The sequence below is a fragment of the Pezoporus wallicus genome, unplaced genomic scaffold, assembly GCF_028554395.1.
Source record: "Pezoporus wallicus isolate ANWC-B61680 ecotype Strahan unplaced genomic scaffold, APGP_CSIRO_Pwel_v1 contig_749, whole genome shotgun sequence".
NCBI lineage: Eukaryota > Metazoa > Chordata > Aves > Psittaciformes > Psittacidae > Pezoporus > Pezoporus wallicus.
Window position 1 is genome coordinate 721,778 of NW_026641327.1, and position 24,208 is coordinate 745,985.

Consider the following 24,208-nt stretch of genomic DNA (forward strand, 5'->3'; position numbering starts at 1 on the left):
TTAACTTCGCTATATGTATTGCAAGCATGTTATTTCTTTAGCTTAAAAGCCTGAAATGTTTGGGTGCCATCTGTCTAACTACTATTACATCTTTTTTAATATCAAAAGTGCATTTTGCTTAGGTACACAGATAAACACTGACAAAAATAATAAATATGTAACGTTATGGGCATAGAAGGACACTTAGGAATCTCACCCTGTTGGTTGGTTACTAAAGCAAGGGCCTTTTAGGACACTGATTTCTCTCTGAGAAGCTGACTTATAAAGTCGTTACCATTTGTTAACTGGTCTACCTAACACGCTGATGTTTTTCAACACATCCTTGCAAAGGCATTATCATAGAAAGTCAACTTCACAGCTGCCATTTGCTGGCACTATCAAACAGAGAAAGTAAGCAGCATTTGGAGGAGAGTCAAAAAGGCCTTTACTTGGGGGGGACATGGGAGGAAGGGCTTGGAAGTGCTTTTTTACCAATGATGGGACCTGGGAACTCAGAAGAAATAAGGTTCTCCTTCAAAAGTTGTTGCAGTATGTCTGGATTCTTGGTGGGAATTACTACCCAAAAAAAGCCTTATGAGTAAGGAGTACTGCCAGATGAAAGCAAATTATCTTCACCACCAATACCTTTGATCCAAAAAAAAGGAACCAGCTTCAGCTTCAAAAAGCTTTCCTTTAAGAATTAGTGTTCCCATCTGCAGTGGGACAAAATTTCTATAATTATGTAGAATGTGACTATAAATCTGAGCAGAAATCAGACCAATGGCTCAGACTGTTCTTCCAGTTGTCTCACTACTAGTTGGGCAATGTTTTGCAAGGACCTGTTTTAGAATACTGACGAGGACAATGGCTTTGACACAAGACTGATGTCTTCTGAACGTGGAGACTACTTCACCTAAGTGTTAGGACTTCTACCTCACTAGGAGTCCTGAGTGCCAGCTCTTTTTTAGAGCAAAAGGGAAAGAAGATCACTAGGATGACTCTTTCTTTTTAAGTCTTCTTGGCTAGTATTAAGTTGTAAACTTGAGGAAAAAAAAACCAAAACCTATTTGCATATAGAAAGCACCTTGAAGAAAAAATTGTAAAAGCTCATTCTAAGTCACATTCATATAAACCTACAAAGTTAATCCTCCTCAGACTACCTTGTCAGGTCAACACAGGTCTTTTTACAGATGGACATGGAGGGTTTCATAAGAAATGAAAATTTAAAATTCATGTTAGAAAGAAAGAAAATGTTTTGTTCAAGCTAGCAATCTACCTCTTTATGGATGTGTGACAGCCTGAGAATAACTTTCATGCCCCAATCTAGCAGTTGTGGAAGTACATCCAGCAGGTCAAATAGCCCTGCAATTTGCAACTGGCAGAGATGAACAAGAGCCTGTAACTTCTCTTTCATCAGTTCTGCCTCAAACTCAAACAAATCACTATTTAAAAAAAGTGGATCAGGAGCCGATTTTGACTGCATTCTTCGGAACAGGGAAATTGCAGACTGATTACACAGAGGAGCCCATATCAAATGCAAATAAAAAGGATCCCCACATCTTCAGATGTGACCTCAACTAAGCAACTTTTCTGGGTCTGAGTCCCCACTCTCTGACATTGCTTGCTGTAGGGGTGTAACATAATGGTAGTGTAACAAGGGTTTTAAAGTTTCTCGAACTTCTGAATTAATAATCCATACTCTACTTAGAAGTGGTTTCAGGATACCCATTGCCACAAGTGACCAACAGCTTGGTTTCATAAGTGTAATTTTTATTATGCTAACTGAAGGCTCAGACTTCTGAGATGAGCAAAATGAGTAATTTTATTACTACTCTTCATTAATATTGTGTCATCAGAGCATAAAAAAAGGAAACTGCTTATCCAGAATGTCAGAAGGCAACGAGACAATCATTTCACCCTTAAAAATTACACTCCATCTCATTCAGGCATGCTGGAAAAGTTCGCCCACTCTCAATTCTTTTCCTAAAACCTAGTATCTTGTAGCAGTAAATATAATTTGGGAGAGAATGTGGATCAGTAGTTCCACAGTCTTTAGGATTTTTGTGGCACATGATAACTTCTAAGGCAAGATGTTGTCTGAAATAGTCTTTGAGAAAGAAAACTTTTATGGGGTTTTTAATTGGTTCTAAATCTACTCTCTCTTTCTGACATAAAAAATTGAATGTATTTAACATCATACAGTTTGGGAGCAGGAGGAAAAATCTGCATCAAGTCAAGTTTTGGAATCATTAATGAGTTTGTTCTGTGTCTGGAAAATGAAAGAGAACAGTGTGAACCACAAATCTCAGCTGCATGTGAGGCAAGCAGCTAATTTCAGCAGTGGAGACTGTCACAGGTAGAGCTGTAGCAATTTAGAGCACAACTCAGAGCACAACTCAAGAGCACAACTCAAGAGCACAACTCAAATGCCTTCCCAGTACTTTCCTTCACAGTTCAAAATCTACCACCAAACAGTACATCTCCTGCACAGCAATCACTATGCTTCCTGAACCTATACAAGCAGCTGCACTCATCTATTCCATGTGTGCAAGCATCACTGTTGCATACACAATCACACTAATTGTGTGCTTAAGAAACATAGCAAACACTGATTCTGCAATTAACATCTCAAAATGTAAATTGTAGGAAGAAAACACAAATGTCTAAGCTAGCATGTTTGCTTGCTTGCTGGCTTTCTCCCACTTACCCTGGTGTTCTTCCACTTCCATTGTTGCTTCCTTGCACTTACAAGCAGTAGCCGTACCTAAACCACAAGGCACAGAAGCTCCCCATGCAATTTAGCTCCCATTTGTGCTCTCTTAGCCCAAAGGTATATTATTATCCTACCAGCCCTGGGTGATTATTATATCTCAGCATACCCTGGCTTCCTCCAAAAGCCAATGGGGAAGGCTGGGCTAGGAAGGATCTATGGTCCAGTCAGCTGGAATAACCAGAGAGGCAGAATTGTGGTGTGCACCAGAGAGCGCCTCTACCCTGCAGGTCACCTTCTCAGGTTCCTGCTCTTTTTCTTGTCTAAATCCCAAACAATGCATCTCCATCCTCAACAGATTCAGCATTCTTTTGGAAGTTTGGTGTTGATTCTAAATTCCCCTAGCCTGTAATGAGTCTTTGATGTTTTTAATGTCTCCTTGTAACATTATTGCAGTTACTCGAATAATGGAACATAAACAATTCCAGATATGAAAATAATGTGAGTACAAAAATATCCTTGAGATTTTGAACAGAACAGAGCTCGATAATCAAAGCAACAGCGGATTCCATCCTTTGAAGGATTGCTTTCAGACACAGAAAATGACTCAACATGCGGAAGATTAGTTAACTGTTCTGCAGAAGTACACCCCAACATCCAGTTTAGTGACGAAGGCGGATGGGGACAGTACTAATTCAGTGCGTCACAAATAGCTCAGATGTATCCAAAAAAGTTCTAAGCAGGATTTTTAATTTCTGGTTGTTTAAAATATTATTTCTATCTGACATTAAACACTAAACCAAAATGTTTTCACACTGAACAGAAGCAGGAGCACTTCAATTGGCCCAAAGGCACTCAGAAGATATCCAAATAGATAAAGGGCTAACTTCACAAAACTGCTGCAGGAGGTGTACACCTGGGGCCAAGGGACTAGATTCAATTCTTTTTGCTTGAAGTGAACTGAACCTACATATTCCACCTTCCAAGATAATGCACTAACCACTGATACAAGGTAGCAAGGAGGAATCACCAAATCTCCCCAACTGGTGTCATTCTGTTTTGTATAACTAATTAAAATTAAAATTCATTAGCATGCTGAGTCCCAGCTAACAAAGCCTTTCCATAGGGTGTATCATTCCAATTGCTCTTTTTGTCCCAGGTTCAATGAATATTTTAAGTGAGAACAAAACCAACAACAGTGACAAAGGGAGACCCATTCCTTACCTCTCTTACCAAGAGATGGTGGGCCTGGAGTAAGTCTCCTGCCCCAGATCAAGCAATGAGTATATTTGAACACAGACCTTTCACCTTTTCAGTGAGCAGCCAAGCAACAAAATATATGTTCTGGACTACTTTTCTCCGAACTGTTCATAAAATCACCCAAAGAATCCCCACATCTGTCAGTCAGCCTCCAATCTCTTCCAGACCAACATCACAACATTTACAAGAGACTTTAATGGGGATTTTTGTATCCAATTGGGAAATACTGAGGAAAAAAAAAAAAAACAACAGCATTCAAATGCTTCTAAAATTGTTCCAAAAATAAAAGTCAGATGTGTACTAAATTGCTGTCATCTGTCTCTTATAAGAACTGCATAGCAGTACTGAGGCACTCACAGGGAGCAGCTGTATTGGAGTTAACAGGCTGAGTAAAGAAGGGAGGAGAAGCAAATAGAGCCTGGGAAAGAACATGATGTAATCTCAGGAAGAAAAGCTTCAGAAAAAAGTCACCAGAGAAGGTAAGAAGAGGAAGTGTTGGAGCAGAAAAAGCCACTGCTTCAAAAGAAAACAAAGGTGAGATTGGCCATGTGCTAGCAGCAGCCCAGGAATTTACTGATAGAGAAGGAAATGCCTCCCCTTTATTCAATACAGGAAGAAAGAAGGAGGTAGCTCCTGATTTTTGGAACGTTAACTCCTCTGTTTATCTACACAATGATACCATTGATCTTTCTCCACAAAAGCACATATTCATGTAGCTATACAAGATTTCTGAGTATGAACTACAACACTTTCTTAATGCAAAAAAGCCTGAAAATAAAATAGCTTTTCCATGTCCATGTATATCTATATCGCACAGCTTTCATTCTACATGTATTCTTGCTAGTAGTACCAAAGATAAAATTAAGATAAAATTATGTTGGGTTGTTTTTTTAAATCCTTGGAAGAAGGTTAAGATGCATTCAAAGATAGGAACACTTCTACTAGTACCAGTTGTGCTACATCCCCTCTTTGACTATACAACTTTGAATGGACACACATAAAATATTTCACAAAAACAGGTATCGTAATGCACATTATATATTTTAAGGAAACATGTTTGACCAAGGATAATGTAGTAACCAGATGTTGTAGACACTAAGGAAATGAAGGCCAAAAAAAATTGCAGATAGGAATTCATTGTGAACAGATATTTCCAGGAGCATAATACAGGTGAAATAGGGATCTATACTGTTGGCAACAAAGGAAAAATTTATATAGGTCAAATCTGAAAGAACATTGGTCAAATGCACGCTACGACCTATTCCTGTACAAATACTATTCTGAGATGGTCAGATAACCCTGCAAAGTTAAAGCTTATTTTCAAGTTGTCATAAGTTTTGTTTAACTCATGCACTATTCAGCAACTATGCATATAAAACTGACACTCATAGAGTTAAAAAGAAAGAACAAAGGCAAGCATAACTGGGGCTTGGTACTCACCTCCTTCTCCTGACCCAGAGCCGTTATCTAAAAAATAGAGGGAGAGAAAAAAAGAAAGCAAATGAAAATATTGCTCCAGGAGCAGCAGTTTGCTCAGGAACTTGTCACTGTAAAAACATTACACAGGTGTTACATTTCATGAGCCAGGTGTGAAAACAAACATCCGACATCAAGTCTGGCATCCTTTAATACAGCTTGTTCATGCTTATCGTGCCCTACTCTCGGTCTTCCCTGTCAAGATATTTTTACACAAGGAACAACACCATTCAGTACTGAAAACTAAATTGCTTTCTTAGCCTTTTTTCAACTGTTAGAGATTAAAATTTGTTAAACTCAAAAGAGATGAAAGGTACAGAGTGTGTTTTTTTTTAATATTTGGGGGCTTTACCCCCTGGCCCTGAGAGTGTTACACAAAGGAGCAATAAATAAATCACCTGACTGCAGAAGTACATCCAGAAGAGTAGTCCTCAAAGTAAAGTTAGCTTAAGTCATATAACGACAAAATAGCTCCTCTCAGCTGAGTCAATCACTTCATATAAGGATGCTCTAACAGCATAGTTATGTCATTGACATTAGATTGACTGGATTAGCATCTGATGAGTGACAGCTTGTGGCTGCATCCCCTTTGCATTAGCAGTTCAAGCATCAACAGGACTTTTGCTTCCTCACCACCCTAGGCCAACTAACTCCAACTCAGAGCATTACAGAGCTGGCTAGGGATTTTGCACAGGGATGTGCATCCCACTGGGCAGAGCTCTGCATGTGTCTTCAGTTAGCATGGCAGTAAAAACCAGCCCTTAAAAATGTTCTGAGTCACAAAACTCTCCCATCCTTTCTTGCTCAAAGGAGTTGGAGAGGACGAGATGGCAACTACTGTTAGTGAATTGTTCCCCATCGCTGTTAGCTCAGCTTCTCTGAAAGATGAGAAGAGGAGCAAAGCACACACCTGCTCATCCCACACCTCTCCTTTTATGTCTGCTTTGGTGATGGAGAAGGCAGCTGAAGTTATTTCCATAAATTTGAAAGAAGAAGGAGACCAGACAGAAAGTGGAGTCTTCCTTCGACATATGAGCTCATTGCTCACACTGGAGGAAAAACCAAACCCCTTGTTTGCTCACTTCCCTCCCTGCCTTTTCTTTAAGGAGCTATATTTCTAAGAATAATTCCTTTTAGGGTATGGATGGAAGTGTGAAATTCCATGTTACTGGGTCACTTCACACATTAAAAAATAGTCTCCTGTCACATGGAGTACCAGGAATAGAGAGGTTTTTTTCCTCTGCTTAAATTTTCCTTTCTTTCCTCCTATACTACTGTTCTGTGTCTAATAGACTGAGCTTATCACCTTAGAGAAATGAATGCGAAAACAGAAGGGCTCTTGTTCCATCTATAGTGACCCACTTTACTGACAAAGCAGACAATCTCCGATAAAATGTCACTGTTGAGTCACTGAGGAATATGCCATCTGATGCGGTACTGCTTCATTAAGAAATTTGAAAGAGTAAAATTTACTTATATGAGCTAAGTATATAGGCTTATTTGTAGTGATGGAATTGTGTCATAAGCTGTTCTGGGGGAGAGTAGGCTGACCTACAAACATGCACCACTTCGGCATGTAATTCATAGTAAAAACAAAGGCTAAAATGTCTCAAAGAAGCTTGACCTGTTCCGTGCTTTTATTTCCAGTTCTCACTCTGCTTTCCCTTGTGCATTCAACCCCAAGGTGAGAAATGCCGCTCAGCTCCAGCATGAGGGGCTCCAGTTATACCGTGAGGTGTGTATGTGTGCATATATGAGGTTCAAGGGAGGTTCCATCACAAACAGTACAAGCTGTAACGAGACAGCCAAGTAAATGATGGAAGTGATGCTCAGACCACCTGTTCCTATGGGTCATTGGTGTGATATAGTCCACAGGCAACTCTGTCTCCACTTGGCAGAATGTCACAATAACAGAATAGAACCATTTACGTTTCTCTGAGCTTTCAGGCCTCAAGAAACCATAAGGAAGAGTGTGACCCTCTGTAACACTGAATCATTTTCAACTTTTCACTAGGAGCCTGTGCCTCCCCTCCGAGGCTAGGATCTATGCTAGGACTCTTGTCTCCAAGGTAACTGTTCTAAACTAAGCTGGTGTTCCTGATTTTTCCTAAGCCTTGGCTAGGTTTTCCCAAGCAGCTGCTGGTTAAAAAAGTAGCATTTTTGCAAGCTTACTCGGAGAAGCAGCCTTGCTCTTTTTCAGCCCTTCACCAATTCAGGATTTCCAAAAGTGGTCTCCGTGCACCCAGAGCTGGCAAGAAGATGCTCAAACAAGTGGGGAAGCTGGACAGGGATAACATCACCCCAGCCAGAGGTCAGTAATTAGAGAGTGGATGGCTGACCTCTCTCTTTATTTAAACCACCCTTTTCCAAATAGGCTTATAAAAATAAGCTTATACACAAATGTACAGGCCTCTGCTGCGAGCTGCTTTTATTCATGAGGGAGTTTCTGGATAAAATGGGTAAAGAAGCACTTGGATCAGACACTGCACCTGAATGCTGTAAGCACTAGGCTACAGACAGAATCATTTTTTTTTCCCAGTTCTTTCTTAACAGGAGATATTTCTGCACTGTGGGGCTGCTCCGGTGCCTAGGCAGAAGGCACACTCTCCAAAACCAAAAGAGTCTCATTCAAGAGGGATGGCTTTTAACTCAAACTAGCATGAAAACTGAACCCATCTTTCCCCCCCAAAACACCCAGCTCCAAGCTGCTAAGTAGAAACAGGAGGACAAACAGCCCAGTGACAAATTTTAAGCAAGCAGACCATTCCATGAGCCACTCCTAAGAGAATAATTCCTTAAATCTAATGGAGATACCGTGTTTGTTTCTAGTTCTGCAAAGAGCTTGCTTTTTTGTTTTTACTTTATAAATCCCAGCAGAAAGCAATGAACTGTGCCTTCCAAATATATAGACTATACTGAGAAGCTAAAAATACAATATATCAAATACTACATCATTGTGTGGTTACATTTTCATGTGCATATAATATAAACCTGGCAGCAGTCAAAGTTGTAGCTCTGTGTGCGGGCTAACAGGAACACATATTCTTAGAAATTAGTTGTAAAGGTCTATTTCTTATTTATTAAATCAGTTTAATTTTCTTTAAACTAATAAAAGATGGTAAGTTCACCAACAAATGGAGGCAGAAGAAATCAAGGAACTTGGTAACACTCCTCTTCAATGCTCTGAGCACCCTGCCTGAACTCTCTTCCTGGTTTCTTAAATCTGTTTAGCAAGCCTGTTCAGGATAACTTCTGGTAGAGAATAGTATAACATGAACAAATTTCAGTGTAACATCACCCCTTGTGAACCAACCAAGTCATCAGATCATCAGTAAGACCAATGATGCTATGAGTTTGGCAGAAGCCCTGATGTGGGTATTGCCATCTCCCCCTACCCTGCTGCATGTCCTTTCTCTGCATTTGGTTGTGGGCTGAACTGCAAACAGGGAACTGAGAAGGGTAAGAAATAAAAAAGAAAAAGGCTGGAACAGTGCTTTGATCTTGTTCACAACATAATCCTACAAAGCAAGGAGGAGAAGCTGTAAAAGGTAGGAAGTACTGTAAGCAAGGACTTCGCTTTGCAGACCTCCTTGTCTCCATCTGGTCATGGACTGGATGATTCCTTTGTGAATACAAAAGGTCAGGTTAGCTGTAGACCAAAATTGTGTGTAGTTTGAATTGTATGTAGATTTCTTTATGCAGTTTCTCTAACGCTGCATTTTACTCATTTTCCATGTTTCTTTGTACATTGCAACATGGGGCTACATGCATAGTCTAAAACCCACAGACCCTCATCACCCATAACTTGTGCCAGGTAAAATTAGGCATAGTAACACGTCTGTAAATGCTGATATTTGATAAAAGAACCCCACAATGTCCCTTCATTGAAAAATGGGCTTTGACAATGTTAAGTTTGGTATGCAGTCCTGAAAATTTCAGCCATACATTCTCTTACAGTTCTCCAAAACACCATTTTTAATGTCAAAATTTGCATTTTGTTCATTCCTAAAGCACCTGTAGTTGAGCCTTTTTTTAACTTTGCCTATTTTAGGGTCTTGCAACTCTGACAGCACTTGGACAAAAGAAATGAATATATAAATACGGTGCTCAATCACCCATGAGCGTAAAAATTTAATCAAAATATTACCTGCCAAGAAATAGGTCTGACTAAATCAATAGAGTCTGTTCCAGGGTTGCTGCTTCAGAAGGCATCAACCTCCAGCAAATGGGAAGTGTTTCACTCTTGTATGCGATTCAGAAGTCTGATGTGCTTCAAATATTACATAGTTGTTACAACACTGTGGGGGAATTTCATCCTATTGTCTCAGAGTGAGACACCACCAGGATGAAGCTTTGCTTTGAAAAACTGAAACTCTGATAGGAAACCAGCAAATCTGTATTTAGCTCCCAATGAGGTCACAGAACAAGGCATTTTCATAGCAAATTTGGAAGTGCTCAGTGAAAATGAATGAGAGCCTTAAAGGATTTTTTAATTTTGGCATTTGATTCTCCATTATACGTGTAGCAGATCAAGGGTACAAATGCTTTGACTCTTCAATGAACCATGACCCTAGGAGGGGCAGGAAGAGCTTCCAGGTGACAAGTTTTATCATCCGATATTCTTAGGCTAAACAGAGAGCACTAGACGCACAGGGAACAGCAGGTACTGTTCTGATACAGCTCTGCTGAACCACCTTAAATTGCATCAGTGCAAATGCAGTTTTCAGGCTGAATCACACCCTCAGTTTCAAAAACATGTTTTCAGTGCTTGCTGGTCAGCTGTGTCTCAGCATGTCTACAACTATTACACTAAGTGCTAAAAATTGTGCTGTTTCCTGGGTTTATGTAGGACTTAAAGAAAAGGAGAGGAAGGTTAAAAAAGAAATCCCAGACTAGCTGAGTAACCTAGGAATTAGCTGCCAGCAACCTGAGGCTGAGAAGAATTGTTTTTTCATTTCAAAAAGTCTTTTTCTTAGTAGGGTGGAATGCATGCAAAAAAATAACACTTTTTTGTTGTTCCCCAAACATTATCCCAGTATTTTATTTAAGTGAGGAAAAGGAACTTCTGAGCTGTGAGTCTGTTTCTTAAAATACTTTCAGCATGAAATTAAAAAAGAAAACAACAAACACATACTCTCAGTTCAAACCTTCATACCCCTTGGCTATTGTTCCAGGAATATGTGAGTGCTCCAAGACTGCGATGCATTTTTGTCCTGTTTCTGCAGCATCTAGAGATAACTTACAGGTGTGAGATTGGGAAAGAAGGTAGATTCAGTCATCCGCCTTAGGTATGCTGGAATTATGTGGTTGAGCTGGGCACAAAATACAGGTTTCACTCAGTATTAGGACCAACAGTATTAGGATTGTTTTGGAGCTTAGTAAACAACTCCTAATCTCAGCATAGGTCTGTGCTGCAGTCAAAGGCATTAGAGCAGCAAGCTTAAAAGAGCCATGTAGCATTTAAATGAGGTAGCTCTGAGACTGGCAGCAGCAAGGACTTGGCCTAGGTACACTGCCCATATACTTACCCTCATTTCCATGTAGGATGTTGCAGCTATTGGTGAGCTCCAGGCTCCTACTTCTAAATCATCAGCAATATCTAGACTAGCCAACATAAAGGCAGCTAGCAGTGTACACCTGACCCATGGTCATGCTTTTGGCTGCCATATAGATGTAACCTTGCCTATGTTAATCCAAGTAACTATTGTGTATCAAAAGATGAGGGATTTCCCACAATTTATTTTTTGTGTGTGTTATTTATGTACCAAAGAATGCAATTGTTGATGCTATTGAGTCATTTAATTCTGAGAAAGCTAGCCGTGTGTCTCGTCTTGCCAGCTTTGAATCTGTCCAGAAGTCCAGAAGACATCTGGTGGCTAACGTTCCTGTGTCCAAGTGCATGTTGCAATATTCGAAACAGTGAAAACTTCTCCCATGTATTTTAAGTGTGTGGAAAATCTGTGTTTTAAGTGTGTGGAAAGACAGAAAATGCCAGTCCATTAGAAATAAGAGGTACAATGAATTTGTAACAGTTACGCATCCTTTCAGAGTAATGACCTAAAGTGAAATTAGTCAAAGATGGTGCCTTGGATACAGGTCGAGTGGCAGCCAGGACTGTCAGTGCCACTTGCTGATTGTCACACTAATTCTCTATGTCCAAAAAATGAGTCCTAAAAAAATGACTAATTTGGAGTCTGCTCCAAATTTGTAAGCCTTTTGATGAATATCAAGGCTCCTCTATACATACAACAGAAGCATTCACTAACTATTTTCTCAGATAAAGTATTTCTACTTTTACTATTTGTTTATTAACCTGTTAGCATATCAGAAGATATATCAGATTTCTTCTCTATAGAAACATTCCACTGCTAAAGAGGATTGCTAAAAGGAAAGAAAAAGAGGAACATTTCCACAATATTTCATTCTATGAAAAGCGTGAACATTAAAATCTCTGGAATTAAGGGCAAAACTAAAGAGCTAACCATATAACTTTGTTCATTAGTGACACAAAGTGATGTTTTACATACCAGAATAACAAGGTCCTCTTGATACCACTGTTATCTCTTTCTGATGCTTGCAAGCAGCTCTCCTGAGGAAGCACTGATTTTGGTAAGTGTCTCCATTTGATCCACAAACAGGAATATAGTTTGTGTGACACTGAAAAAGAAAGTATAAAGTAACTAAGTCATAAAAAATCATGAGGTTAATCTCAACTGCATATTAACATACAGGAAGATAGTTGTGTAAATATGAATTATTAGCAGCAACTTATAACCCTGTTCACTAAAGAAAGACTTGAAATATATTAGTTTCTCAATATTATTGTATTCCTTTCGGATCACTGAAATAATAGTCCAACTCCATAAGGGCTGAACATAAGAATTCGGTAGAAAAGATTAAAAGAACAAAATAACTATGGTGGGACTTGGTACTGTCTAGAGGGAATATGACAGGCATCTAGAAGTATTTGAAGGATAAACACTGAGGACAGACAAAATTTCTTCAAGATAATACAAGAATGTATGACTGGGTACAAGGGACTGAAACTGAGCAAAGGAAAATTTAAGGTGAACAGTGCTTAAGGGGAGATTTGCTGATCTTTTTGGCCACGGAATGATCTTTCAAGAGAGATAGAAATTAATCACCATCCCCATTAACTTAATGAGTGTCATGAGTCTGTTTTACTTGGTCAACAATTATAATTATGCTTTTGTATTACTATACTGAAAAAATCAAGCTCAAAGTCAGTAGCACTGGTGCACTTTGTAAGAAGAAAGGAAGAAGAGAATATTTATCATTCAAAATGGCTTTGGTAGGAGCAGCCTGTATTTTGCTATTTTCTTGCATTCTAAGAAAGATGGATTATATACCTCTTGTACATATAATGTGCATTAAAATGCTAGGAAACACAGTGAGACCACTAATCTGCCTAACGCCTGCAAGTGCTGCAACACTCCCTACTGAGCTGGAATTCCAAACCCCACTTCACTGCACAGAAAAAGAGACATTGCCCTGTTTGGGTCTGCAATGGTAACTGTAATTCCAGACATCTTTTCCATCTTCAAAGCCCCAAGGCAACAGGAAGCAATGAGCAAACATACAGACTAGCCACCAAATTTCTTAATCATACAAAGTGTATGATTAAACTGGTACAATTCAACCAGTGAGAGTTCACACAGGAACAGCAACATTAGTTAAGTTAAACTGCCCCCAAAAGGGCACGAGTTTCTTCTCCAAATTCTAAATGACAGTCTCTGCCACAACAGTTTCTTTATGCTTTGGCATACACAAACCTCAAAATACTCAATCTTTAAAACATAATTTTGAAGGGAATTATCCTCCCTCCTTTGTCATCCTGCTATAGATGACCAACTGACAATGAACTAAGTATGCATGGACAGAAATAAGTCATGCTGCCAGGTCTGAATATTATTTCTAACAGCGTTGTAATACTTTCCCATAGTAAGTAGCTCTCAAACATCCAACCACAGCCATCAGTCCTGTCACATCTCATTCTGAACAGTCACTTCAAGGGAATAATTAAACAGGCAACTCTTGAGGGGTACTGTACTTTTTGATACATAATTCTTTATTCAATCTTAAAGTTGCTGTGTGATGCTTTATAATTTCAGGTTTCTGTCCTGAAGATAGAAAATGAGAGGCAAAGTGATTTTTTTTTTACAGTTTGATAAGCCTTTAGCAATTTGGTACAGGACAGCCAAAAGTACCCATGCAAACATCCTTTAGGAGTAGAGTTGTTTTCTTCTGAGGAAATCCTCTAATAGCTTGAATGACCAAGAGGAAAAGAATCTCTTCATGGATGGGATCTGCTTTCCATAGTGTACCATGGGAAAATCCATCCAAGCTCCTTCATTGCAGGATGCCCAGCATCTGAAGAGATGTAAGGTTTACTCACTATGTTCCTTTTTCTATCCTGTCTTATTAAAGCAGTTATCTTATTAACCCATTTGCTGTTGAGCCTTTTTTATTGAGATCAAAAGAGCCCCATGACAGCTCTTTCTCACCTCACCTTCACCCACCAGCCCATAACACACTCACTAGGTGTTGATCAGTTTTAATTTAGGTTTTAATTGAACATCATTCAAAATATAGCAAAAGATCTTTCCAAAAGCTTGGTAAATGTGTGTTACCCCCCACCTCCTAGTCAGGCCTCCTGTCTAGGCCTGAAGGAAGTCAGGATGCCATCAAGGTCACTGCAAGCAGAGCATAACTGAACCCTTCAGCACTTCTCCTGCCATCTAATGTGTAAATCTGATTCTGGGGAGCCAAACTTTGGTATCTGACTTTATGACTTGGCAAGAGAAAGCCTACACGGTGTTCAGAAAGGTTGAGGCCTGCAGAGCTCTTGCTGACACAACATTATAGCTGTTCCAATGATAACACTGAAATTTGGCAGCCACTCATCTCCAAGGGGGATCCTAGGAGGGAAAACTAACACTCATTAATTTTAGAAGACCAAACAGTGGAGAAATGATGCCAGGCCAGAAGTGGGAGCAGATAAGGATGAAGAAGAAGGAGAGGAGGTGCCTGGAAAGAGGATGGAATCAATACGCATTTTTGTGAGGAATAGGAAACACACTTCAGGGAGAGCAGGCTGATATCCCCACCTCTTCCTTTCATCACATGTTCAGATGAACCACTGTACACAAATGTGTCTGATTCCTTTCCAAAGCATTGTAATGTCAGAAAAATAAATAGCTAGCTATCAGATAGTCTCACACACAGAGAACCTAACAGTTTGGACTGGGTGTTTCTTGCCTGGGACATTTTGGTGCTGCTAGTTGCAGACAAATAATTGAGGTTGAGAGGTATAGGAAGAATTTAACCTGCAATTTCTGAAAAATACAATACCTTCTCCTCATCCTTAGACTTTCCTAAGAGTATTGGATAAATTTTCCAAGAAATACAAATAAACTCATATGCAGCCTAAAAATAAATGGTTTTAAAAATGGGCTCTTCGAGACAAAGTATCAGCTTATCACATGGGTTAGTTCTTTCTGAATTTTCATGACCTCAATATTAGGAAGTTGTATAATTTACCACCTGCAGAAAATAAATAAATGAAACCTTTGCTTAGCCTAGGGTTTCGTTTCTATTTCTTGTTTTTTTAATCATTACTGTATTTTAGTCTCATCATCTTTCATGAATAAAAATTACAGAGAGGGGTGATGGATAAATCTCTTGCATGAACGTTTTCTCCCTTTAAAAGGCAGTCAGATCTCATTGTTCTGGGATCTAAGCTGCAGAATGCCCCAGCGTAGGTACCCACCTGAACAACACAACATCAAAAGCCAGCTCTGAAACACTGGAACCCAAAACCAGTGTAAGATCACATATGCACTGTTGCTATTCTGGTTCCCCTTGATTTATTATTTATTGGAAACAGAACACACGATTATTTTTAAAACACTGAACGATAGCCCACGCCAGGGTTGGCTGATAACACTGCCACCTCTTCCAGTTTTACCAACAGTCTCGTAATACTTGACACATTTGTCCTGACTATACATTGTAAACAGAAAGAACCTCAAAGAAGAAAGTATTCTCTTTTCTGTAAAAAGTCAGGGGCGGGTGGAGAGGAAGGATTGCCATGACAGTCATAAAAACTGTAAACTGGAGGCTCAGAAACCAGCAAAGCAAACTGAGCTTGCTATTTACCACGTTTTAAAAGTTCAGGGGATGTTTTTATCAAATTTCTGCACTTTTTTATATTCCTGAGTGGGACTAAATCACTGTTTTCATTCATAAACCTTATGATCACTGGCGCTCCTGTTATTATCTGATTTTCAAAGTGCTTAAGATTTTCCTGGGTCTTATATACCACATTCAGCCACCAGCAGGGCAGGAAGAGTCATCCACATACTATGTATGGAAGGTAAGTAATCCATAATAAGTACCGCATTTAAATTACAAAGCTCCATCCTGTGTGTGAGACAATGCTTGGCCACTCTGCTTCAGGTCGCCTTCCCTCCCATCTCAGGTCTTGGGGCAAGATGAGACAAAGTGAGGGGGCAGAGGTGGTTGTTACCTAGCACTTCCCACCTCTGCTCATAGCACCCAGCACGTGGTGGCCCTCTGTTCTTCCTCATGTTGCTCTGTGCTGCTGCCTGCCTGACTTACCAAAACCGTGCAGGGAGCTAACATGGCACTATACTCTTCACTCGCTCCCCGAGCAGACCCTGGTGAAGGTCAGTCATATACCATCCCAATCAGTGCCATTAAAGAGGGAGCTTATGGTTAGACTATATAAGCCTGTTGAGGAGCAAAGTTTTTACCAAATTTCTACCAATTTTTTTCCAATTTTTTCTATCAAGTTTCTATCAAATACTTCAATACACCTGAAAGATTGGCCAAAAACGGCAAACAAAAAGGTGAGCAGCCCTTACCTGGAACTGACACGCACATTTCAAGCCGTCGCCCTCTTCCTTGCACACTCCTCCGTATTTACATGACGATTCATCACACACTCTTACATCAGATTCCCTTACATTTAACTCTGCAATAAAAAAAATAGAAAAAGGAGACAGAAAAGAAATTGTAAGATCAGTAATTATGGGACTTCCTTGTCCTCAAACCCACTGAGCCCCACCACTGCCTTACCCCATTCAGAAATTAAAGGAAAAATGCCAAAGCTGGCCTTGCCCACATTGCTATCCTTCAGACTAATAATAAACCAAAGTATGTTAAAACTGTTATAATTTGCCTGCACTGTAGGAGCCAGACTAATGAACCAGAGTCCTCTGCTTTAGCTGCTGCATAAAAACATGGAGCACAAATGCAGCTCCTGCCTCAGTAAGCATACAGCAGAGGTACAGATGGCAAGATGGAAACCAAGGGCTCTACACAGCTCCAGCACAAAGGTTGCTTACATGGCTTTAAGCTCTTTTGGCCATCACAGCCAAGGGCAGTTTTAAAGCAGGATAAGGACATTCTTTTGAAATAACTATTTGATTTGAAATATATATAGGAGAGAGAGACCAAAAGAAGGCACTGCTGGGATAATGGAAGCTATCAGTGTTAGCCTAAACGTGACCTTGGCAGGCTGTGTGGGAACAGTGCTGTTACTATCGATTGCAATAAAAAGGTGAAAATCACACCAAGGGCTCTAGAAAAATCCCCTGCCGTTGTTTAAGGCTCCACTGATATCAGAGGACATCATTCAAAGCTGTCTGCGCTTCGGCTCCAGTCAGAAACCTCCAAGACTCTATGGCAATATGACCCACTAAAGAGATTCATTGACAGTGTTGTGATTTAAAATAATGTCTGTGACTTTTAATAAACAAGCCCTATGCAGAAAACTGGCTTAAAGGAAGCACTGAATACCAACCATTCAGAAACGGGGAAAGGTAGGTCAAAGGCAGAAGAAAATAATGATCACTGCCACTTACAGTCTTAAATAGTCAGTCACCCTCCTGCACACAGCAGTGCCAGCACTTGGGTATGTCAGTGACAGACACCCTGGAAAACTCTTCGTGTGGGTTTATGTAACATTATATACCCACAACCATCGTTTATATAAATAAGTATATAATTATAAAATTATTTCTGCAATAAATTCTTCTAGGTGTCATATGCTTCTATATTTAATATAGTGTGGTTACTCTTTTTTTGATAGCACTGAAGTTACAGGATTAAAGCACTAAAGTTACAGGATTAATCCACATATTTTGTCAACTGTGAGAAAAAATGAAGAAAATACTGATTTTCTTCTTTCCCCCATACATTTATCATTCCTGAAGGCATAAATGAGGAGGGTAATCTGTGTAACACCACGCAGTTAGGTACCCTGGTTGCCATCACAACCCTGTGCACGTGTTCTCTAATGTTATTCTTAATGTCGCCATTTATCAAGCGTGACTGCTGCTTTGTAGTGACCAAGTTAATGTGACAGAACATCACTGCTTTTCAATTTAGTGTGTTCATAACTTGCTCCTGAAGGAAATGTGCCTTTCTTTCTTCTCGCGAAGAACTGTTCCATGAAAATGAACAAACTCTCAAGATTAATTAAGGAAAAAATGATTGTCATAGCTGAAAGGGGGATCCACCTTTAGGTGATAATGCATCTGAGAAAAAGCAATTTATGAAAGGGAGTAACCAGACAAGACAAATTACAGTGTGAATAGCTTTCAAAATTCTGTTTTCTTCAGCTCAGGAAACTAAAGCGATGAAGGTCCCAGCAGAGCTCACTGCACTCAGCATCCTACCCTACCTCACCCCCAGCCAGCAGAAGAAACCCCCTGGCAGCCACAACTGATGCTTGAAATCCTGATGGTCCACACAATGTCCAGCTGCCCAAGCGGTGTTACACAGACTTCCCCCAACCTCTGTGTCCCCCAGTTTGAAGAGGACCATCCCGGAAGGAGCCTCTTCACCAGAGCAAGGGACCTTACTTTTCTGCATGGGAGGGGAAGGATGCAGGGGAAAGTCAGAAATGAAGCCCAGTTAGCAGTTCAGCATCAAGGCTGAACCAGAGATGTGCTTGTTCTTAACTTACCTACTGTTCTGACTGCAAAAGCCAGTAGGAAAGGGAAACATTTCAGAGCAAAACTGTAACAGGAGATATGAAGGTAGGTGTGGGGAATCAGACTTTGTGATCCCTCTTGCCTCAAGAAAACAAAACTTCGTTTAAAAGAAAAGAAATGCACAAGAGGAATTAAGATGACAGAAAGCACACCACTTTAATGGTTACTCAGTTTTAGGAGTGGATTGTTTTTCTTGGCACATAAATGATAAATACTGATTATAAGCTTTTTTGCATGAGATGAATGCTAAGCAGGGAAAGATCATTCAGAAAGCAGAAGCCAACGTGATTTTCAAAGCTGTACAAAAGACAAGATACCCTGGTGACTGGCACTTGAACGCGACTGATGAACTTTATTCTATGACAGGATGTCACCTAATCCCCACTTCTATTCAGTAGCAAATTTCAGCAGCTGTGAAACCAAGCCCCTGACATGCACATGATTACGTTGATGGAATCACAAGTACCAGGGGGTGTGGTGGCCATAATGACTTCCACATCTATGGCATTTGGTTCAAAAATGAATAGATGAAGATGGATGATAATAGAGAGATGTGGAGAGGAACCATGAAGACAGCATGTCTGCAAGATGCTCTCTCTTCAGTGGATTCCCCATAGAGAGAGAATTATTTCTGCAATTATTTCCAGAAGAACGGAATCATTATCATCACACGTGAGAACAGACCTATGAAAGGAGTAAGAACATGTAGCAAGTGATTTAGGGTAATTTCTTACATGTTTCTTTAATGCCTATCACACCTCACTTCCCAGACTTTCAGCAGGTATGAGTAAGAGAAAGCCTCAGTGCGATTCATTACCTACAGCGAGAAAATGGTAAGTAGTAATCCATCAAATCCCAGGAGAAAATATAATTAGTGCAATTAAATCAGGCTTCCAAATTTATGATAAAATTAATCTCCTAAGACCTGAAATGAGGTATTAAAAATGATTTGCTACTATCTGTTCAGCCAATACACTTCCTGGGGGTGTGAGGGCTGACCAGCACAGAGCACCTTGCAGGAATCTGGCTGCAAAGAAAGACCCACATCAAGGTCTTTTGGAATTCTTTTTTCCTCTTTTGACATTAATTCACCTTCTGATCATTTGATTCATCACTAAAAATGTGAAAAACTTTCTCCGTTTTAAATCCTTTCAGAGACTTTGAAGTACAGCTCAATACAAGTAGCTGGAGATTGGCTTTTTGCCTGTGACCTGAAAATGCATTGCTCTGAGGCATGAACCTCTCGTTACAAGCTAAATTACATGTGTCTAAATGCTGAACCTGAAAATGAAATCAAATTTGTAGGTTTAAGTACATCAAACGTGTTGCTTCCATCTGGATACCTGGAGAATAAAATAAAATCTAAGATGGGCAAACCTGGTAACTGTAAGCAATTATTTTTTTTCAAAATTGATGTTTTTCCTGGGTTTGGCAATAGCACATAGTAATGATGGATGGATATAAGGAATCAAAAACTACCTTTCCCATGTGGAATTGAGTGGGTAGGTTTAGTAGCAGTGCTGCCAGCTTTTCCCCTCTTGAATATTTCATCTGTGTCTGGGAAAACACTCTGCCTGCCTGCCTGTTTCCTGTGGGTAGGACCACAACCAGGGAAGATGCAGCACCCCTCACCAGCTTTTCCTCTTGAAAAAGTGTGACGCACCTCACTGCTGTTTTTCTGTCCTCCAAACACTTTGGGTTTTGTGAATTCAAGCTTCAAACTGGGAGGTATAACCTCTCATGGAGGTCACATACAGACACACATACAGACCTGGGAAAGTTCATAAAGGGTCTGTACTCTAGAGGCTAAAAGTACTCCCAGAATTGTAAGAACAGCTGAAGTGGGTCAACACTGGCTTCAGAAAGGGCTCAGAAGAGAAATTATGTTATGTGAGGGTATGTTAGAGCCCACAGAATATACTGGAAATAGTGGCATTATGACTAGGTGAGTTCTCAGGACCACAGAAGAGAGTAAAAATCTAATGAGAAGAAAACCATTAACCTACATGATTCTGGGAATCAGCCTTATGACTCTGGACTGGCTTTGGTGAATCACTGGCTTTTCTGGTTTTGGCAAATTACTAAGGAACATAATGAGGAAAAAAAAACTTTAATAAAAATTGTTCCCTTGGGGATTATAAAGCTGAGGTGCTCACATGACAAGCACAGTAATAACTCTGCCTTAAACTAACTCTTGAATAAAACATCACTTGTCAGTCACACCCTTTGCCCCACATCAAAGATGATGATACTCAGAGACTGCAGGATGATAGCCAGCCTGTCACCCAGCTGTTCCAAAGTACAGCCTGGCCACTTGAAACATAAAGGTGAGCTGAGTGGCCTCACAGGTGAAGAAAATCATTGCTTCAAAGATTCTCCCTAGGGGCACCTTGGATGCCCCTGGGATAAATGGACATGGAACTGTTGGAACAAGTCCAGAGGAGAGCCATGAGGATGATCAAGAGACTGGAGCACCTCCCGTATGAAGATAGGCTGAGGAAGTTGGGTCTGTTCAGCCTGGAGAAGAGAAGTCTGCGTGGAGACCTCATAGCAGCCTTCCAGTATCTGAAGGTGGGGTATAGGGATGCTGGGGAGGGACTCTTCTTTAGGGACTGTAGTGATAGGACAAGGGGTAACGGGTTAAAACTTAAACAGGGGAAGTTCAGATTGGATATAAGGAAAAAGTTCTTTACTGTAAGGGTGGTGAGGCAGTGGAATGGGTTGCCCATGGAAGCTGTGAATGCTCCATCCCTGGCAGTGTTCAAGGCCATGTTGGACAGAGCCTTGGGTGACATGGTTTAGTGTGAGGCGTCCCTGCCCATGGCAGGGGGTTGGAACTAGATGATCTTAAGGTCCTTTCCAACCTTAACTATTCTATGATTGTACAATTCTAAATCTGCTAACCTCCAGGTCCCAGCTCAGAACAAAACAGCACAGCTCTCCTGGTGACTTTACCAAGTCCCATGCAGATATACAAGGATCCCAACTGGTACTAGCTTAAGTCACTTTAGATTTCCATCGCCCACAGTGACTTTGATATTGGTTCAGACACATAGGTCACATGTACACATCTATACATCAACATTTACATCTAGGTGTCTTAATTTACAACCTCAATTTACAACCTCAGCCCTGTCTCATTAGTCTTTCAAAGTGCACCCAGTACAGCCATTCTTGCAGTAAGTCATACAAATGCTTACAGAGCTGTTACACACAGGTGGACAGGAGGCATAATTTTGGGAGTTCCCATATGTGATCTCATTCTTACACTGTCAATACGTGTTTGAAGTGCAGCACCAGAAGTTACTCCCTATTTCAGCCACTGGGTGCAAATCTCATAGATAGAATGCAAGTTACAGCCATGTACAACAGAACTTTATTTATTTTATTGCAGGTCTTCAGCTCCCCACTGGTTCCTCCTTCAGCTGCTGTACCAGTTTCCCTCCTTAGCTTTCTTTACAGCTGATCCACTACCCTTTCTCTGCCCCCTTCAAAATGTCAGAGCAACATACAAGAAACATGTTTCTGCTTTGAAGACTGAATTAAGAAGTGCAAAGGGAAAATAATCTTTGAAGTAAGTGGGTCCATTTGCAAAGCTGCTGAGAAGGAAGGACTAAGCCTCATCAGACTCTGAAAAGCAGTGTTCCCCTTAATGGAATTATGCTACCCCAACAGTGAGATTAGCTAAGAATAGCTTTTTTTCTGGAGACTTTGTGGCTTCTTCCAAGGCAGTGAAACCATATGTTGGTCTTCTGGCTCATACAGTAGAAATGTGAAACAGAGGCACAAACTCAAGGACATGCACAAGTCTTGCTACTTTGCAGGAGATGGGAAGAAAAAATTGTTTGTATGGTGGACACAACAGGATGTTTTCATCTTCCACCAGCTTCAGTGTGCCACATCCACCAGTGCAAAGCTACATCTCTTACCGTAATCTCTGTGATCTGTTTCTGTAGCAAAAAGCAACACTGGGAGCCAAATGCACTGAACGGATGCCAAGTACTGAAGGTGAGGTACTGTGTGCCAAGTACTGAAAGTTCCACCTGCTTTGTGCCTGTGTGGTGAAGATGGTTTATTTTAAAACAAGCCAGCAGGTACTGCTCAGGTGTGCACATGTACACAAAGAGTTCTGAAGGAAAGGAACCCACCAGGCTTTCCACTGACTTCTTTGACACCTGCCCCTGATGTCCTTTAAATAAAGCACCTAGCATTTACTCCTGCTTTTTCTTCATCTCCTCTTCATAAAGTGTTTCACTGAAATATAACCCTTCCTAGCAGAAAGTGATTAAGCGGCCACTGCTACCAGTCCCTTGGTCAAGGAGGAACCCTGGCTTTAGCACTGCAACCAAAGGAGTGAGTGCTGTTCCTCGCTTCATCAGTTAGAGCACAAAGGATGCTTGGGTGTTGGAACCAGGTGATCTTAAGGTTCCTTTCCAACTCCAACTATTCTACGATTCTATGATTCTATGTCCTAAAACATGGTGCCTTCAGAACCACAACCTTCCAAAACAAGGACAATACTGACAAAACCTGAAAATGTTACTTACTTGGCAATTAATCAGGGATCTCTACATTAGGTTATCCATATAATTCCACTGTCCCCACCTGTTTCAGCAGTTGTGGACTACAAAAGTCATGATAATTTGCATTGCAGAGCTTATATCTGTTGAATTTCTTCTCAGAAATCGTCTGAGATTTGGAGGAGGAAAAAGAGAGCAGATAAGCCCCTCAGACAAAATTAGTAATTACTTGTCCAAATAAATAATACTTGCTTGTGCCAGATGAGTCAAAGCAAGACAGAACGGATCATACTATCTTGTTCATAGGAAAATGTATATTTTTCAGGAAAGAAAACAGACAATAAGACAAACTATTAGTAAGTAATTTGGGGGTAAGGAGGATGCCATTCAGACACTGCATACCCCCTTTGAAGATGGCTGTTGTCACTGATTTGAGGTGATCTTTTAGCAAGAACTAACCTATAAGAAATTAAGATTGTGGAGAATGAAAAGTGAATGAGGCAAAAAAGCTGTTTAAAAAAAAAACAGAGAAAAAGAGGAAAATGAAAATGCATGATAACACTAGGTAATCTAAGAGAAATTAAGTTTTAAATAATGGGACCAGTTGAAATTCATTTAAATGCCTTTTCTGTGATATGATATCATTTTCTTTCACAGTTGCATTTAGAAGAAAATAATTCATTGGAACTTCTAGAGGTTATATGAAAAACAAACAAACAAAAAAAAACAACCCAACAAATTACCCTAAAACCAAATAGACACCTGTGGTCTAATGGAATTAAGATAGTCCCAGACATTGTTTTTAACAGGTCAGTTAATGGATGCCTTGGGTGGCTGGTGGCAAATCTGCTGTTTTCAAAACAATTGTAAACAGTATTTTAAAAGGCCAGTAAAAACGTGTTTTGTTGTGCCTTAATGCCATATTTAAGACTCAACTGTGCAGAAAAAGAAAGCTGTTCTTTGGCTCTTGAGAATGCTATGTGAGAGAATAAAGCCTGAAATATTTCCTTAAAACTACTTTTACAAAACCGCGTTAACATTTGATTGCTTAAGTGCCATCCAATTTACTTAGGATGATTATACTTTTACATTTCTAGTCACTATAGTCTCCTTTTAAAACAGAGAAAACCAGAATGCAGGCGTGCTGCTAAAGTAATTAGTATTCTTGCACACAATAGGAAACCACAGCAAATTTTAACAACTAGCACTCACACAGCAAG

At 40.1% G+C, this 24,208-nt stretch overlaps 2 protein-coding genes across 2 annotated transcripts in view; one reads left to right on the forward strand and one right to left on the reverse strand.

The window, feature by feature from the left end:
* The window catches only part of LOC130606589 (dynein axonemal heavy chain 5-like), a 459,050-nt gene that overhangs the window by 208,659 nt on the left and 226,183 nt on the right, over positions 1-24,208 (forward strand). The window lies entirely within an intron of this gene.
* Positions 1-24,208, reverse strand: part of TMEFF1 (transmembrane protein with EGF like and two follistatin like domains 1) — a 119,868-nt gene that overhangs the window by 32,692 nt on the left and 62,968 nt on the right. The window contains exons 2-4 of the mRNA XM_057423094.1: positions 16,333-16,442; positions 11,953-12,082; positions 5,390-5,416 (exon numbers count right to left, since the gene is read on the reverse strand). Coding sequence (XP_057279077.1) covers positions 5,390-5,416; positions 11,953-12,082; positions 16,333-16,442 — 267 coding nt within the window. The remainder of the gene's footprint in view (positions 1-5,389; positions 5,417-11,952; positions 12,083-16,332; positions 16,443-24,208) is intronic.